The sequence below is a fragment of the Trichosurus vulpecula genome, chromosome 1 (genome assembly GCF_011100635.1).
Source record: "Trichosurus vulpecula isolate mTriVul1 chromosome 1, mTriVul1.pri, whole genome shotgun sequence".
Classification (NCBI taxonomy): Eukaryota; Metazoa; Chordata; class Mammalia; order Diprotodontia; family Phalangeridae; genus Trichosurus; species Trichosurus vulpecula.
In genome coordinates this window covers 301,163,842-301,182,305 of record NC_050573.1, presented here as the reverse complement: position 1 = coordinate 301,182,305, position 18,464 = coordinate 301,163,842, and the positions used below count along the sequence as shown (strand labels likewise).

The 18,464-nt window shown below is 38.1% G+C and overlaps 1 protein-coding gene across 1 annotated transcript in view; it reads left to right on the top strand.

Annotated features, from left to right (window-relative positions):
* Positions 1-801: 801 nt before the first annotated feature.
* The window catches only part of SNX16 (sorting nexin 16), a 33,393-nt gene continuing 15,730 nt past the window's right edge, over positions 802-18,464 (top strand). Inside the window, exons 1-5 of the mRNA XM_036741303.1 lie at positions 802-1,265; positions 2,724-3,195; positions 6,136-6,222; positions 8,705-8,853; positions 14,823-14,892. Of these exons, the coding sequence (XP_036597198.1) occupies positions 2,821-3,195; positions 6,136-6,222; positions 8,705-8,853; positions 14,823-14,892 (681 nt within the window). The 5' untranslated portion in view covers positions 802-1,265; positions 2,724-2,820. The remainder of the gene's footprint in view (positions 1,266-2,723; positions 3,196-6,135; positions 6,223-8,704; positions 8,854-14,822; positions 14,893-18,464) is intronic.

The following is an 18,464-nucleotide window of genomic DNA, read 5'->3' as shown; positions in this document are numbered from 1 at the left end:
GCATCTCTGGCCAGGAGCCTGTCATTCCCATCAACCAGCCTTGATCCAGAAATCCACATTCTCAGATACCTTCTTAAATAGCTGCTTCCCATTTAAGGTTTGCAAAGCACTTTACGGACATTAACCCATTGATACTACAGATAATACTATTATTTTACAGATGAGAAAGCAGGCTCAGAGATGTTTAGTGACTTGCCTGTAGTCATATGGCTAGTAAATGTTGGCAATGGGATTCTTAGCTTGAAGTGTGCTAGATGTACAGATTTCAATGAACTGCAAACTTGATACAAAACAGCAGTGATGTGCCTATCAAAAAGGAGAGAGCGCGCTAACGTTTTGAAATGACCATAACTATTCCATTTCTTTCTGCTTCTGTCACTGCCTCTTAAAGTGAATGAATATAGGGTATCTCCATCACGATGTCTCATATCACCTCAAACTCAGCCTGTCCAAAACAGAACCATTAAATTTCCCTTCATCTGCTCCTTTTGACTTATTTTTGTTAAGGGCCCTGTCACAGTGACCCATGTGAAAAGCCTTGGTGTTATCTTTGACTCTTGTCTTCTGCCTCACTTCTTATGCCGCATAGATCGCCGAGGCTTATTGATTCTCCGTCCACATCTCTCACGTCTCCCTTCCTCCCCTTGCGTCTTGATTTCTCTACCATAAGAGGTTTTTTGCCTATAACTTAAGCTTAGTATTGCTTCCAAACCAGCAGAATCTGTGAAGCGTGAAGGATAGCTCTGGCTGAATTCAGTGGCCCAAAGTCTTTTATTAAGTTCCTGTACACCCATCCCCGGTCCGAGTCATCGTGCCTGGGTGGGGCACAAATGCGGGTCCGGCGATGCCGCCCGGCATCTCGGGAACTGTAGTCTTCCGGTCGCCCACAACGGCGATTTGGGAGTTGCAGTTTTCTCCTCCGCGAGGCTCTTGATCTTAACAAACGTTGGGTCCAGAGACGTTAAGCGCCTCCCACGAGAGACCGCGCTCCAGCTGTTTCCCTCTCGGGCCCCGACCCGCCCCTCGAACGTAGCGTCGCTGCAGTGAGTGGCGACCCGAGCTCCAGGGGGCCCCACTCCGGCGTCCTAGCCCAGCCGGCCTGGGGCTGCGGCGGCCGGACAGAGCGGGAAACCGAGCGGGTGACCGAGAGCGGCGCGGGGCCGGGCTGAGTCACGTGAGGCCGCTCGGCCAGAGCTCGGACTCCGCCGCCGCCCCCCGGGAGACCGTTTAACGGTCGTGGGGAAGGAGCGGCGCGGTCCTTTGAGGTACGGAGCAGGGGAGGAGTAGGCTCGGGAGCGCGGCACCTGTTCCCCCCACCCCCAGCCGTTGGCCACGCTCCTGTTAGGCTGTTGTTGCTCAAGCCCCCCGCCCCGCCGCGCTCGGCCCCACGTGGGGGAGCGGGGCCGCGCGGAGTGGGGCCCGAGCGGGCTGGGCTCGCGCCGCTACCCGGAATCCTGCCCCGGCCGAGTCGGGCTCGCGACGCGCGTGGTCTCGGCGGGGGCGGGTCGTTCAGCACCTTCGGAGCCTTGGCTCACCCCAGGTCTAGCCCCGTTTTCCCTTCCTGCCTTCCCCCGACCTGGGTTCACCTGCCCCGAAGTGCGGCCGGGGCAGAGCGCGGGGTTTGCTATGTTTGCATCGGAGTTCTGTGGCCTGGCATTTGTCCGCTTCACCAGCCCCCCTTACACCCACCCCGGGCCGCGTCCACTCCGGGATCCGCCAGCCTCAGTTTCCTGAGGCGGGGAAGTGATGGGTCGACCTCATGCCCTAGGTTGTTGGAGGGTTGAGTTTTCTGTTTGCTTTTGGCGTGAGACCTTGGCTGCTTAGGGTGATTCAGCAGCTCCTGGGGGCGGATCGCGTGTGTGCGTGTGTTTGTGTAATTCTAGTCTTCGTTGAGGGAGAGTTGGGGATCAAATGAGTTTGCAAACTTTAGGGCTCTATGTAAATGCCACCTACCCTTACACCCCCCACCCCACTGTCCTTCCCAAGCCCTCAGCCCGGTGCCCGGCCGATGTAGGCTCTTAATAAATGCTTCTTGAACTGACCTGCAAGTTCACAGGTCCTTAGCCTCGCCTAGTTCGAAGCAGCTCCTTTGCCTGCGCGTAGTTTAAGGTGTGTTATCTATCCCTTGGTTGATTATTCACCTGATTACTTAATTACTTTATTATTCCATAAATTGAAAGGTAAACACTCGAGTTTCACTTTTTCCCCATTTGAGAGTCTGCAGTAAAAACAAAACTAAAGAAAGGAAAAATAATGGCCCCAGTATAATTCACGAACAAGTATTAAGTCCCAGCAGTTTGATACAAAACAGTCAGTGGGAGGAAAACAAAACCACAATAAAAAGAACTTATTGCATATAAAGGAATGTATATATTACTTTATTTCTGTGTTATTTTTTATGTACGTTAGATCAGGTAAAGACTATCAAAAAACCTAGAATGAGCAGTGAAGTCCCAAAAGGACAATGTGCATCCCACAGGGGAGTGGAAAAGGGGAAAGGTATTTGTAATTGCTTTGACTTATGAAATAATTGTGGCCTTACATGTATGAGTAAGATCTGCCCTATGAACCTCAACTCTTTGGGAGGAGCTTCACAGGGTATATCATCTCCTAATAGAACAATTGGCTGTAATAATCAATGTGTTGTTTTTCTGAAAATACAGACCTTTCCAAATTAACGTTCACCTATTAATCTTTCACTGTGCATTTTCTGCCATTTCTAGACGTTGACCTCTTGAGAAGAAAACAATGGCATCTGTACTACTTTCTCTTTAACCGGATGCAAAAGTTGATAGATTTGCTGCAGTATTCCTGAAGAGGATGGCCACTCCTTATGTCCCTGTGCCTATTCCTGTAGGAAATTCTTCTTCAAATTTTACCACAAACAGAAGCCAAAGAAGTTCTTCTTTTGGGAGTATTTCAACAAGTTCAAATTCTTCCAAAGGCCAACCAGAAGACTCTAATGTGGATAGTTACAAAAAGACAGCGATGCCGGATCAAATGGACAACAGTTCATCCATCTGTAGTAGCCCCCTTATTAGGACTAAATTTACAGGTATAGAATCTTCCATTGAATATTCTACTAGGCCAGTAGAAAATGAAGAACAAAGTACAGAATCTATGAGTTGGGAAGAAAGACCCTCTACACCTACTATACTGGGTTATGAGGTGATGGAAGAAAGGGCTAAATTTACTGTAAGTATTCAGAATACTGGAGAGAAGAAAAGGGAAAAGTGTATCAAGGCCCCAAAATCCCAAAAATATTTTCATTTGACTGCCCATTTTACTTCCGGTATTATAAAGTTATTTACAGGTATGGATTCAAGATGATAATTATCCCAGTGCTTTAAATGAGTTACAAAATGGTGCTATAATCAGTTGTCTGTGCTTTTGGAAATTAAATATTTATTGACTTTTCCATAAGTATAGTGTATATTCTTGTACATGAGCGTATGAACTGATATTGTTGATTTTTCTTTTGTTTGTCCTTGGTTTCATTGAATGCGTTAAATCCATAATTTTACTAGTGTGGGTACTTTGTTCATTTGGTACAGATCACAACCTTTCCTTGCTTTCTAATAATATGTCTTTCCATAAATCTCTTACAGAGCATTCACCCAACATACTAGAAGCTTGCTTCTGGTTTTTGTAATATCTCATGATTACCAGGGCTGCATTCAAGCTGTCCATCTGTTTTCTCTCACTTTTGTTACGTAATCAGCCCACTTCTTTCTGGTCATGTGTGAGAATAATTTTGATGTCCCTACTCAATTTGATAAATATCTATTGGGTTCATTGTCATTTAATGGGTATCAGTGGTTGTATTAGTGAATGAAGTAGAATAGGATTAAAGTTTGAGTCAGTTCTGGTAGTAATACTGTTAGGATAAGAATTATGATTAACCTACTATATATTGATGATGCAAAAGAAATGAAAACACATAAATCACTACAGGCAAACTCTTGGCTTTCTGTTTTAAGAAATGCTTTCAATTAGGATTTTAATTCTTTAGCGAATATATTTTGAACATCCATAATACAATAGCATTGCTCTACTATGGTAGTAGGCCTAGGAGTTGAAAAGTTTTAATACCTGGTTCCTGTCTCCAAGGAGCTCATAGTTTAATTGACAGGACAGTCATAGATTTAGGGAGGCAGTGTCATATAGTGGAAAGAGCCTTAGACTCGTGGTCTGGAGATATCTGGATTCCAGTCCCACCTCTGACACTATGTGACCATATGCAAGTCACCTAGATTCTGTTAAGAACCTCATCTATTTCATGTGGGTTTTGTTTGTTTTTAATATTAAATAATATAAAGGAGATCTGGAACTGGAACCCTCATTGCCTGGCTCCCATTTTAACTACAGTTCAGAATTGTTAAAAATCCAAAAAGTTCCAAATATTTTGGTCTGTGTTGCTTAAGTAGGTGAACTGACTTGGTGTTCTCACTTTTCTTCCTCTACCTTATGGTAGAGAAGTTTAGTAGCCCAGAAGAAAGGCTTCCATGACAAAATATGGGGAATAATCAGTGTGGGAAGGGTTGTGATAAGACAGGCATACTAATGCATTGTTAGTGGAGCTGTGATTTACCACAGCCATTCTGGAAAGCAATTTGGAATTATACAAAGTGACTAGTGGTGTCAAAAATAGAAACAGAAGCCACTAATCTGTAAGTAAGGATGCCTGCAGGCCACATATTGACTGAGTTTTAGAATGTCATGTTATCTATGTTACTGTATTTTTTTTATTTTGTTAATTATTTCTCAATTACATTTTAATCTGGTTTGGACAATACTTAGGAGTGTTGCTGGCCCTTCGATCCAGGAATTCTTCTGCTAGGCATATGTCACGAGGAGACAATTGGAAAAAGGCTCCATATTAAACCAAAACATTTATAGCAGCATTTTTTTGTGGTAGCAAAGAAATGAAAATAAAGTAGATCCCCATTGATTAGAGAATGGCTAAGCAAAATATGATGAAAACAGAAGCATAAAAAGACCTATATGAACTGATGCAAAGTGAAGCAAAGCCAAGGAAATAATATATACAAAACAATATACTTTCCGTTTACATTAATGGAAATAATGTAAACAGACCACCACACTAATCCAAGTGAATGTGGCAAAATTATAAGGAACAGGTATGACTCCAAAGAAGAGCAATTTAAGAAAACGTTTCACTCCTTTGCAGAGGTGGGAGGTCTATAGGTGTTGAACATTGCTTGTGATTTCAGTAATTTTTTTGATATATTGATTAGTTTTGCTCATTTTTTCGCCTAATTTCTCTTTTCCTTTAAAAAATACTAGAGAGGGGAAAGGATATAGGATATAGCTTATAGGAAAAGGATACAAGGCAAAAATATCTAGGTGACATACAAACTAAAAGCATTAAAAAAATCTATCTTCTAAAAGAAAAAAAGAGATTCCATGATGAAAAGGAAGAGACAAAGGACTAAGCTCTTGTGTGATTGTAAGATGACTAAATTACTAGCTATAAAAAAGGATTCTGTGTTTGACAGCAGATTTAGGGGACAGAATTTTCAGAAATACTGTACTTATTTTTTTTAAACCATCTTTTTTTTTTGTTTAAAAAAAGTTTTATCTTAAATTGAAATTGAAATTTTAAAAAACTTCAGTGTTTGGAAAGTTTTGAAATGGTATTGTTTCAAAGCTACTCCAAGCAATCCTAGTTTTTTATCATTAATTATAAATGATGTTGACCGCGAATAATATTCACATAGCTAAAGAGTTTGTTATTATTAGCAATTTTGGGCTAACTTGGTCTTAGATTTTCCTTTTATTTTTTGCGCCTTTATTAACTTATAGGCAACACTGAAGCAGTTAATTAATGGCTGACATATAAATAATGCATTCATAGTGTCAAACAATTTTTGAAGAAGTAGACTATTTCCTCTAGTACTTTAGATAGATATGGAAACTAGTGATTTTTCTTGAAGATACATAGTTTCAGACCTGGGACCAGTACTCACATTTCTTCCTTGGTGTTGTATACCAAAATTTTCTATAAATTTTGACAACTAGACCTTAGCCTTAACATTTTACACTTTTGAAATGTATCCTTTCACTAAATTTGCACTTGGGAATTTCATATTTTTCATACCATTTTATATACAGGTATATAAAGTGCTAATAAGAAGAAGCCCAGAAGAAAGCTGGGTAGTTTTCAGAAGGTATACAGATTTCTCCAGGCTAAATGACAAAGTAAGTAATTTGATCTGCTGTGTCTCCTGAAACTAACTTTTAATGTGAATTGTTTTGCAGTCCATTCTTTAATTTACTTTTACATTTCTTTTTAATAAATCCAGTGAGCCCTTTGCTATGGAAAACAAATGTTGACTACAATCATTATTCAGAAGCTCCTTTTTGTCTTTATAATAAAATATATAGTATTTTTACTTCTCATTATGTTCCCATTGGTTGTTAGTTTAGCACCACTTCATTTTCACAAAAATTTTACGACTAGAGGCATACTAGAATTGTCCAAAATGACACTAAAACAGAGGCATACAAAAATTGTCCAAAATAACACTAAAACCAGGTAAGACCAATTTTAATAACTGGCTTTTTTCTCTGTTATATTCAAACAGTGTGCAAGTTAGTGCTGAGCACTAATGGAGACTGTAATCCTGAAAAGTTCTCTCACCACTTGGAATCTTGTAGAGCCTTAGCAACTGAGAACAACCTTTAATGCCTTAGTTCATATACACTAACATATATTTGGTCGGAATCATTTTTTCCCCATCCATTTCTCTTCACTCACTGCCTTATACACTTAATATTACTTGGAAGTTGTTGTTTAAGGTAGGAGAAAAATACATGTCAACCAAACTTCTGGGTCACTTAAAACAGGAAAATCTTTATCATTGACTATTTCTTATTTCAGATGAATACTTACATCTCCTTCAAAATCTAAGAGAAGAGAGACACTTTTGGATATCAGATTATTTTAGAACGCCTGAAGCACTCTGACTTAGATGAAATCTATTCATAACATTCCTTTCTGAATGTATTTTAACATTGGCATTAAATAAGATGTGTCCTAAAGGAAATGTTTAGTGTTTCTGGAACATCTGTTCTATGTGAAATTTCATTACATTTCTGAGTTTCAATAGCATTTAAAAGACTGTTAAGTTATGCTGCTAGAATTTTGTCCTATTGAGTTTTTTATTGAGGAGGAACAAAGTAATTTGTGTCATTACTAGAAATCTAATATGGAATTGAAATTTTAATCCTGAGTTTTCTTATGTAGTTATAATAATTTTATTGAGTCATAACTTGATGAAACAGGCCTAGTTGAAAGCTATTTAATCTTTTCATATTTATTGTCCATTTCCTTTCCATGGCTTACCCAGTATTAAGTTTTTAGCTCTTTTATCTCTATCCAACTAAGTTAATCTTCACTGTTAGCCTACCTTTAATCCTAAGCAAATTCAGGTTTCAAAAGAATTTTAAAGCTATTTTAAGAAAGTTATTAGTATAACTTAAAACAGTAAAAACTGCTTGCTTCCCTACCATAGACATACAACATATGTTACCAGCTAGATAAGCAATAAGGAATTTTTCAACCATATATTATAGTATAGCATCATTTCAGCTACTAGGGACTTTAAAAAGCTCCATATAACACATAACAAGATAGAGGAGTTCTGTCTTGGTTCTGCTGGCCACAGGTCAAAGGGTCAAGAACATATTTTTTGTTCTTCTGTTTAAAAAATTAATCAACAAGTTTTTCTTAGTTCATGTGCCCAACACTGTGCTAGTTCCTTTAAAAGATTAAAGAACATATGTAAGTTATGGCTCTTAGCTCCAGGAAACTTACTTTATGTTGCAGAAACAAAACATTAACTTAGTAAGAGACAACAAATGAAATGGAAAAAAAACAGGATAGGATAGAATGGCACAGGCTTTTAAGTACAGAAGAGCAGAAGGTCAGAATAGAGAAGTTAGAGGAGAGAAAGTTATGAATCCCATACTTAATCTAAAATATCAGCATATTTAAATTTTTTAGCACTGAGGTAAATGAAATTAATCCTTATTTCCTTCTATTATTTTGTGACTAGTTTTATAATTTGTTATGGGAGCTTATATGAATGTGTGCATTCCTCACACATTTGCTCAACATATGTGATCAAACTAGAAGTCTATTTAGAAAGAAAATTTGGTAATATGCTGACTGTCAGAATATTGATAGAAATGACATGACAAGTCACATGCATCTAACATACAAAATTCAGCCTTTTTCAAGAGTTCATAGATTTAAAACTGGAAGGGACCAAAGAGGCCACCCAGTCCATCAACTCATTTTACAGATGAGGAAATAAGGCCTGGGGAGCCTCCTGATTTTTCCAGTTTCATATGTCATCAGGGGTGAGATTGAATTCCCATGTTCTCTCACTCCAGAGCCAATACTCTTTCCACTATATCATGCTGCTTATAAACATTTCTTGGATTATATATTCAGATCTTTATGTCCTATCACTTTTTTTCATTTTGCTTCCAAGAATATTTTACTATAAAGCTCTTACTAGCTTAAACCATTAATTACGTTGTGACTTTTATTATCTAGGAATAACAGAACTTTGTAATTTTTAATTTTGTAATTGAGCATATTTTGTGATCTGTCATAGATTAGTCCACATTTATTGCTGCTTTTTAAAGTCTGGATTATAATCTTTTTTTCCAGTTAAAAGAAATGTTTCCAGGCTTTCGACTGGCTCTTCCACCAAAACGCTGGTTCAAGGATAATTACAATGCCGATTTTTTGGAAGATAGACAGTTGGGACTTCAGGCATTCCTACAGAATTTAGTAGCTCACAAAGACATTGCTAACTGGTATGTGACTTATTAAAGAAATAAAATTTATTAGAAGTATTCTATTATCCAGAAATAATCAAGGAATTTTCAAAGATTAAAAAAAAGTCTGGAATTCCAGTAGCCAAGTGTAATCACTGTTTGTGTCAGTAATAAGGAATTGCTTTTTTCTTTCAGGGAATGAATTTATTTAGTGTTTTCCTTATGAATACTGGAAAATAGGACAGCAAAAATACAGTGTTCTAGTTAGTTGATTAAACTATATGATATTTTTGACATGTAAATTCCAAATGGAAACTTGAAGGATTACTATTTTCCATAGAGACTTTGCTTTCAGTATTTTAATAAAAATCCTAAATGAAAGGAACTTAGTTGAAAGTATAATAGATAATACAAACTGTAAAAGTAAGGCACATACTAAGAACATTAGGTTTTTTTGTTTTCTCTGGGAGTTTCAGTGAAGTTAATCATTGTGCTTAATGTTGCTACAAGCCAAACGCTGTAGGTAAAGTCTTGAGGTAGAGTTAATAATTATAAAAATGGAAAATAGCAATGCAGTAGTGAGGATTAAGAAATGAAGAGATTTATATATGATTTCTTAGCTCCTGATAAATAAGTTAAAATATGTTAAGGATTTACAATGTACCAGGTGCTATGATAACTTCTGAGGATACAAAGAAAAATGTGAAAATAGTGACAGTCCTCAAGGAGCTTCTAATCTAAAGTGGAAGACAACATGTTTTTATATAAGTATGGACAAGGTACATACAAAAGAAACTCAACATAGCCTTGGAGAAGAAGGTACTAACATCTGTAGGGACCAAGAACAGCTTCATGCAAGTAGTGCTTGAGCCAAGTCTTAAAGACAACCAGAGATTCTAAGAGGTGAAAGTGAGGAAGAAGACTGTTAGAAGCATAGAAACAGAGAGAGTGCTAGCATAGTGTCACAGGAGGCCTTTATAGAGGAATTCTCTACATTAATAAAATCATTGGTCTGAACCCTTCTGTGTCCCAAAAAATCCAGTCATGAGAGCTTGGCCGGATTGGTGTTAAGATATTGGGGGGAGAGATTTCAAAGAAAGAAATGGACAGAATTTGGTTATTTGATACAGGAACTAAAGGAAAGCAGGTATTAGTCCTGAGTATCAGAATAGTGGTAGTACCCTGAAAGAACTAGGAAAAATATCTATGTAGACATAAAATGTTACTTTTGACCACAATTGTCACATGAAACTACAGAAGCCATTATGAGCCTAGAGCAGTGTTACTCAATTGAATTTGTTTTGCTCATTGGTTTGGTAACAAACAACAAACCTTATTTGCCCCCATCAGTGATAGCTCAGGTTACACCACAATTGGGAGTGGATCCCAAACTTTAAGTAGAGGGAACACTATTAATGTTAGGGAAGGGGAAACCTATTTCCCTAATAGCTCTCTAGAGGAGAACCAGAAAGTGCTTGAATTACCAAATAACAGCAATTCCTGATTCCCCCATTTGGGGCATTATGATGGTGCAAGTAGATTGTGAACCTCAGCATTAACCTTCTTATCTGCAGGAAGTTCAGAGCCCTCCTTTTTAACTAGGAAAACTATTTAAAAATAAAAGGGATAAATTACAAAGTAAAAACAAGTCTTAAAGGCTTTCAGGAATCAACGTAAAAAGAGATGGGCCCCACTCACAAGTTCCCTTCTGTACTGATTTATAAGGTCACATATAGGAAGAGATCTTCCAATCTTATGTCTTAATTGTTTCCTCTGTTATATTGACACACTATGAGAGAACTTGGCCTAGCATCCAAATGAAGTACAGTCTTAGAGCAAGAAGTAGATTTGGGTCAGTTCCAGTGCAAGGATTTTCAGTGCTTTTTAGAACCTACTTCTTAGGTTGAGTATCTCCCTTAAGGAATATCTTCTTAGCTTGGCCTCTACTATACATACATTTTCTCCTTCTTCCTCCGTTTCTCCCTTTCTTCTCCTGTCTTTTACCCCCCACTCCCAGATTCCTCCCCTGGGCGTCATGCCATCCTATGCTGGGCTTGTTGTCTCTTCTTTTGTCCCTCCCAATACTCCTGGCTCTTGATATCTCTGCTCTGACTCTTGACACTGGATAATTCCAGACTCCACCCTGAACTTTATGCCATTTTGTACTGACATGATTCTCTCTTTTGTTTTCCCCTTCATTTGGCCCAAAACTAGTTCACTGGCTGGCTTATCATTCTAGACTACCATTAGGGCCCAGTTTCCCTAGAATGCCCTGTGGTCTAGGTAGCAAGTACTTTTATTTCTTGACCCACATTACATCATTCTCTTCAAGTTGCCTTGCTATGTATGAGTGGCCTCTTAACTTTTCAAAATGTGGGTTCCATATTGGAACCTATCATTCCCAATTAAGTTCTTGTTTGCAGTCTGAGGGATGCCTCAGTCATCTCATCTTTGCACATGTTCTGAGAACTAAGCACTTTTGAGCCTAGTGAATAATCAAGTCTTTCCTGGGTAAAGTTATTAGTTCTTCCCATTTCACCCAGTTTTCTTAACCTCCAGTGGGAATGGTTTTTGAGAATCCTAGCCTCATGATTTTATGCCACTGAAGTAATACAGCTTGTCTAAAAATTAAAATCAAAAGCACATACATATATATGTGTGTATATATGTGTATGTGGAGGCAGTGGTAATAACAGCAAATTTCTACTAAAAATAAAAAAGGGCATCCTTTTTTCATGGTTCCCTCCAACCATATGCCAGTACATTTTTTGTTATCTAAAAGGAGCTCAGTAGATATTGGTTGAATTAAAGGAAGATTGATTTGCCTAATCTCCCTTTCCATATTGCCTTGTTTTCAAGAATAGAGATTAATGTTAGAACAGAGAATAAAGATTGATTATTAAAATGGCAATAGTTAAAGGGGAAAAAATCTTGAGGATGTGGACCATATAGAGTTTTCTAAGTATCAGCATAAAAATAGATTATGGCTCTTCCTCATTTTTTGAGTTTACAGAATTTTATAATTACAAGTGATCTTGGCAGCTGTGCAGTCTTACCTATACTTGAAAAAAAAATTCCCCCTACCTCATAAGAGTCTTCTTTGCTTGTCATTCTCACTTACTTCCCCATAGTCTTAATGGTTGCCAAACTTTTTTGTTTCTTATCTCCTCAACATCTCTTGTGTTCATCACCTCTTCACTTATATTTCACCCTCCCCGGTTCAGGTCTCTATCTCTTCCTGAACTATTGCTGTAGACTTTTTATTGATAAGTTTTCCCTGTATCTAATCTCTCCATCTCCACCTCCAAGCCACCTTCTATACAGCTGCCCAATGATGATGTCACTCCCCAGCTCAGGAAACTTCAGTGGTTCCCCATTGCATCTAGGATAAAGTAAAATTTCTCTTTTTGCCATTTAAAGTCTTTTACAGTCCAACTTCATCCTGTCCTCCAGGGTGATTACACATTGCTTGCCCGCACACACTCTACACTCCAGTCAAACTGGCCTACTTGCTGTTCTTATAAGGGATTCCCTTTGTACAGACTGTTCACTGCACCTGAAATGCTTCCTCCTTGAGGGCTCAGCTTAAGTGCTACCTCTATGAAATCTTAATTTACTTGCATAATTGTTAGTGTTTCCCACCCCTCCCCTGAAAAAAATTGCTTTGTTATTTTTTTGTACATATCATATGACTTTTCTGTGAACATGTTCTGTTATTCCAATAAAATGTTTACTTCCTGAGGGCAGGGTAACCCACTTTTCTATTTACATCCCTAGTGCCAACACAGTGCACACAAGAGGTCCTTAGTAATGTTTGTTGAGTAATTGATACCCAATAAGAGGACATTCAGCTTCTGCTAGAAGACCTCCAATGAGTGGAAATCCACCATTTTCCAAGTTATCTCATTCTAGTTTAGAATAGTACTACTAAACTCAGCAGAGAAGTAAAAAAAAAAATAACCAAGGTTTTCCTCTGAGGTCATTGTTTTTTCTCTACCTCAGGGCCTCTGCTCAGCAAATGAGTGAGGTACGCCTTTACAGACCTTTAAAGTGCCATATAAGCTGCTCGTAGTCGTCTTATTTTCATTGCTTCTACTTCTTTTACATCATTAATTAATAAAAATGATAGACCTAAAGAGAGGCCTTCAGCATATTAGGTAAATCTTTCATTGAAGATCTATGTAAGAACATGGACAGGAGTCACAAAGTCTATCAATAAACACTTATAAATAAATAACTGCTCTTTGCCAGGCACTGGGATTACCACCCCCCCAAAAATGGAACAGCCTTTGCGTTCAATGACCATGGGTATGGTACTATCTGTACTAATAGAGGGGAGTTACCTACATCAGTAAGGTGGTGGATCTATTTAAGTTTTGAAGTAATAATGTTTGCTGTCATCTATAGTCTAAAACTTATATTACCATTACATATATGACCGTTAGAGCCCCAACAGCTATGTGAGATAGCCACTACAAATATTAATCCCATCTTAGAAATGAGGTGAATGATAATGTGACTTGTCAAAGGTAGTTCCTACCTATTAATAAAAGTATCAGTTGCACTATTCCTTTTAAAATAAGTTCTAATGGATTTAAACTTCATTAAAATTGATCATTAACTATTCTTGAGTGTTGGAACAAAAACTTACTGATGGAACAGTTAAGGCCCATTTTCCAATTGGCTATTAATCAAGAATGAAAATAAGACAGTTCTAAATGTAATAAAAGGGAAAATATTTTGATTTCACATAATTCTTTAGGATCCTGTCTGAACCTTTTTTAAAACTGGAGCTATGATTTCAGTGGTGCAGGAAACTTTTCTGCCAGTGATGATGAGCAACTTTATGCAACTTAGGATATTTGACAGTTGTGTAGGGCACAGATCATCAAATATTTTTGATCACAGTCCATCAGTAAAAAAAAAAAATAAGCATGTATTCCCACTAAATATTTATTTATAAATTATGTAGATGTACTATGTGCTGATAATTATAAAACATACACAAAAATAAAAATTCTAAAAGATAAGAATTAAGTAATATTTTAATCCTAGAGTCAGTAAGAACAGCTGGGGTTTATTGAGTAGGTGAATAATACAGTCTCAAATCAATGTGGGGGATAGATTGGAATGAGGAGATAATTGAGGCATCCAGATCAATTAGAAGGCTATTATACTTTTGCAGACAAGAGCTAACTAGGTCCTAAACTAGGCGACTGACTGTATAAGTAAAGAGAAGTGGACAGAGGCAAGAGATATGTAGAGAATGAGTTTCAGGATTTTACAACTACAGTGATTAGATATGTGGAATGCACAAAAAGAGCTATCAAGGTTTACACCAATAATGAGAACCTGAGTAACTAAAAGCATTGTGTTGCCCTCATCAAAAATATAGATGTTCACAATAGGGGTGGGTTTAGGGAAAAAGATAATGTAGTAAGCCCTGCCACGCACATTGCAATCTATCTATCCATGTTCATTGCTGTCCAACTCACTCTATCCCACCCTAAACTAAAAAAGGGGAACTTCCCAGAAGCCAGAGCCCACCTTCTAAAAGAAACTCTACCATAGGCAGAGGTATTCAGAGAGATGAAGGTGAGAAATTTTCCAGTGTCAGTTATATAGGTGCTACTGTGGGGACCTCAGTAACATTTAGGTCATAACTGGGCAATGGCTGGTACAAAAGTGGAGAGATCAGGAAGTTGGAGAATGGAGATACAGAGCATGTGAAGGACTGTTGAGGGGTAAGTGCATCATGGCCTAATGGGTAGAGTCAACCTCAGAATCAGGATAACTGGGTTCAAATTTAGCTTCTGACACATACTGGCTGTGTTTTCCTGGGCGAGTCATTTAACCTCTCCCTGCTTCCTGGAATAAATAAACAAATGACATTATGTCATAATACCTTGAGTGTGTGCGTGCGCAAAATATGTTTGCTACAAAGTCCATTTTTCTGGCTTGAATTTTGGTGTACTCCATCTGATAAGTTTTTCTTTTTCTTCGAAAAGCCTTGCAGTGAGAGAATTTCTTTGTCTGGATGATCCACCAGGTCCATTTGATAGCCTAGAAGAAAGCAGGGTAAGTGCTGTTATATGTCACATTGAAAAAAAAACAACACATAAGTACAATAACCCTATTGTTCCTAGACTAGCCTGAAAGATTTCTGCCCCAAAACTCAAATATTATGATTTTTCGTATTTTATTATAGTGGTAGTTTTCCACAGAAACTATTCACTGTTCAGGCAATAGGACTATTTCTTTGAAAGAACATTCATATTAATAATTACGGATCTATTCAAGTATGTAAAAGCGTCGCACTTAAGTTCAGAAAATCAACTATACAAATAAAAGAGGAGGGGAGACATGGCTAAACTGAACTTTATGTGAAAAAACATGTAGGGGTTCTTACAGCCTACAAGTTTAATGAGACAGCTGTGTAATACAAAGTGTCATTTGTTATCCAAAGGGCAAACTGGATATTAAGCTGTGGTAATAGAAGTTGAGTGTCAGGAGCACAGGAGGGTAGTCCCTCTGTCCTGATTACATGTTGGGTACTGTATTCAGTGTAGTATGCCCAGTTAATTCCCTATCACTGGATGTTTTCATGGAGAGACTAGATTACCATATGTTGGGGATATTATGGTTAGAATTCTTATTTGAGTAGGGCAGGTTAGATCCCTTACATCTCTTAAAATTATATGATTCTAAGTAGAAAATGAATAATTGATCAGATTTTTTTAAAGCACATACAATGTGCCAAACACTGTGCTGGGCTATGGGGATACAAGCTCCAAGAATGAAACAATTCCCTACCCTCAAGGAACTTACATTTTAATGGGCAAGACAAGTACAACTATAAATATATACAGCATAAATACAAAATGGATAAATATAAACAGTTAAATATGGGGTAATTTGGAATGGGGGCACTAGCGATTCGGATGGGTGGAAGAATCAGGAAAAGCTTCATGCAGAATATGGTGCTTGATCTACTTAAAGGAAAAAGCATTCTTCGAGGTGGAGGTAAGGACAGAGCACATTTCAAGTGTGGGAAGAGATGGCCAGTGCAAAAGTGTGAAGGCTCATCAGTGAACAGAAAAGGCCTGTTTATCTGAATCACAGAGTACAGGACTAGGAGTCCTGTACAGTGAGGCTGGAAAGATAGGTTAAGTCCAGACTGTAAAAGGCTTTAACAGCTAAACAAAAAGGAGCTTACATTTTATCCTAGAAGCAGTAGGGTGTCACTACAATTGATTGTGTAGGAGTTGCATGGTTAAATCTGCACTAAAGGAGAATTTTGCAGCAGTGTGTAGGATAGATTGGAATTATGAGAGGCTTAAGGCAGGGAGACCAATTGGGGGCTGTTGAAATAATCTAATGGAGACATGATGAGGGCCTAAACCAAGATGGTTTAGTGGAGAGAAGTTGGATATAAGAGATATTGTGGAGATAAACACATTAAGGTTTGGCCACTGATTGAATTTAAAGCTGAGGGGCTTCAGGAGATCAAGGTTACAAACCTGGGAGAGTGGAAAGATGATGGTGCCTTTGATAGAAATAGGGAAGCTTTGAAGAGGCAAGGGTTTTAGCAAAGGAGGAAGATAATGGGTTTAATTTTGTATACATTGAGTTTAAGATCTCTTCAGGACATTGAAGTTTGAAATGTCCAGTAAACAGTTGGTGACATGAGATTGAAGCTCAAGAGTATTTAGATTGGTATACTGAGAGTATTGGGAAAAGAGTGGAGGGCATAAGACAGCACCTTGGAGAACCATCCACACTTAGTGGCTGTGACTTGGATAATGAACCAGCAAAGGAGACAGGAGAAGCTAGACAATTAATAGGAAAACCAGAAGAGAGTAGTATTATAAGAACCCAGAAAGGTAAGAATATCCTGGCGACAGGGTGGTCAGAAGTGTCAGATGGAACAAAGTAATGGAGGATGAGGACTGAGAAAAGAACATCAGATTTGGTAACTTTGGAGAGAGAGCAGTTTCAGTAGAATGATGAGGTCAGAAACTGGGGTTGAGAAGTTAATGAAGGAGAAGTGAAAGTAGTGAGCATAGATAGCTTTTTCCAGGATTTTGGTTTAAAAGGGAAGGGAGAATATATATGATTGGGCGGGGAAGAATGAGTCCAGTGAAGGTTTGAGGGTTTTTTTCAGTTTGTTTGTAAAGTGAAGGGACACCTGGCCTTTTTTTAATATGATAGAAGTTGAAGACTTTGAGCAAGGAGGATAACTATTGAGGATATAATCTACTGAAGAAGATAAAAATTCTTGAGGTCCAATTTGCTCATGTAGAGGGGGTTGATCTTGCCATGGAGATTGTGAGAGACTAAGGGGAAAGAAAAGAAGAGTGGGAATGATGTCAAAGGCTGCTGAGATAAAGAGAATGGGAAAAGAGGGGTTCACAAAAAATGGCCTTCAGGTTTTGGTTTTTATTTTTGTTTTGTTTTGTTTTTCCAGCAGGATAGGAAGCAAGATCCTCAAGCTGAGGGGTGGATGGACAGGGAAGTACGGGAGATTTAAGGAAGGAAGAGAAGGTTTGGAAAATACCTTTTATGGGGAGTGAGATAAAGTGCCAATTAGAGATTAGGCACCAATGAAAGGACTGCCTTGCTTCAACGAGGATAGAATTGAAGTTAGCATAATTTTGTGAAGAACCTAATCAGCACAGTTGTGAGATTTCTCCAGTTGTGTTCAGGTTGTGCTTAGGAAGAGAGGAATCAGGTGATTGGAATAATCAAGGGCTGAGGTTTAGTAAGAGATGAGCAGTGATAGGACGTGGGAGCAAAGATTAAGAGGTAAGCAGGTGAGGTAGCGTTAAATTGGGTTGAGGTTGAAAAGGTAAAAAAAATGAATTCAGAATTAAGATAATGGCCTGAGAAAGTACTAGGGAAAAGGGGGAGGGATTTGATTTTTCAGTGAGAACAAAGAATAGGTTTAGAAGTGAGAGACACACAGGGAGAGGTGGAATGATATGAAATTGTGTTCAGATAAAGCAGTGTAAGTTTCGAATTAGGGAAGTAGAACACTTGCTAGTAATGGTGAGATTGTTTGTCCATATTTGTGTGACTCGGGTAGAGTGGTGTATAGGTAATTGGATTTAAGAAGGCTGAGAATTGGGAGTTTGAAGGAGTATCTGTTTATATTAGTCTGTTATCATGAGGTGAGAAGTCTGGATAAGAGGAAGATATGGTGAGCCAGGTGCTGAACTCCTTGAGAAAATAAGGGAGACTGTCCTAGGGGTTAATATACTGTAGGCACCATAATTCAGATTGGGTCTTACAAAAGGAGAAAATGAATATCACATAAAAAATGTCATTAGTACATAAAATGTCAAATACAAAAAAAATGTCTAAAGTACATAAAAAATGTACTTAAATTCTCTTTCAAATGCTGAATTTTCCTTCACTTTTATAGCCAAAATAATGAACATTGATCACAGCAATAAGTCCTAATTTCAGGGAAGTTGATGATGGTATAATGTCATTATATATTCAACTTGGCCCTAGTGTGACTCAACTTACTTTAACTGATGTCTGTCTCAGTGAAATGTATCTTTAAACAATAGCTAGATTCTCAGAGCAGATATAGTAATGGTAAAGTATCAGGATAAGTGGCACATCTAAATGGTCACTCACCTAAT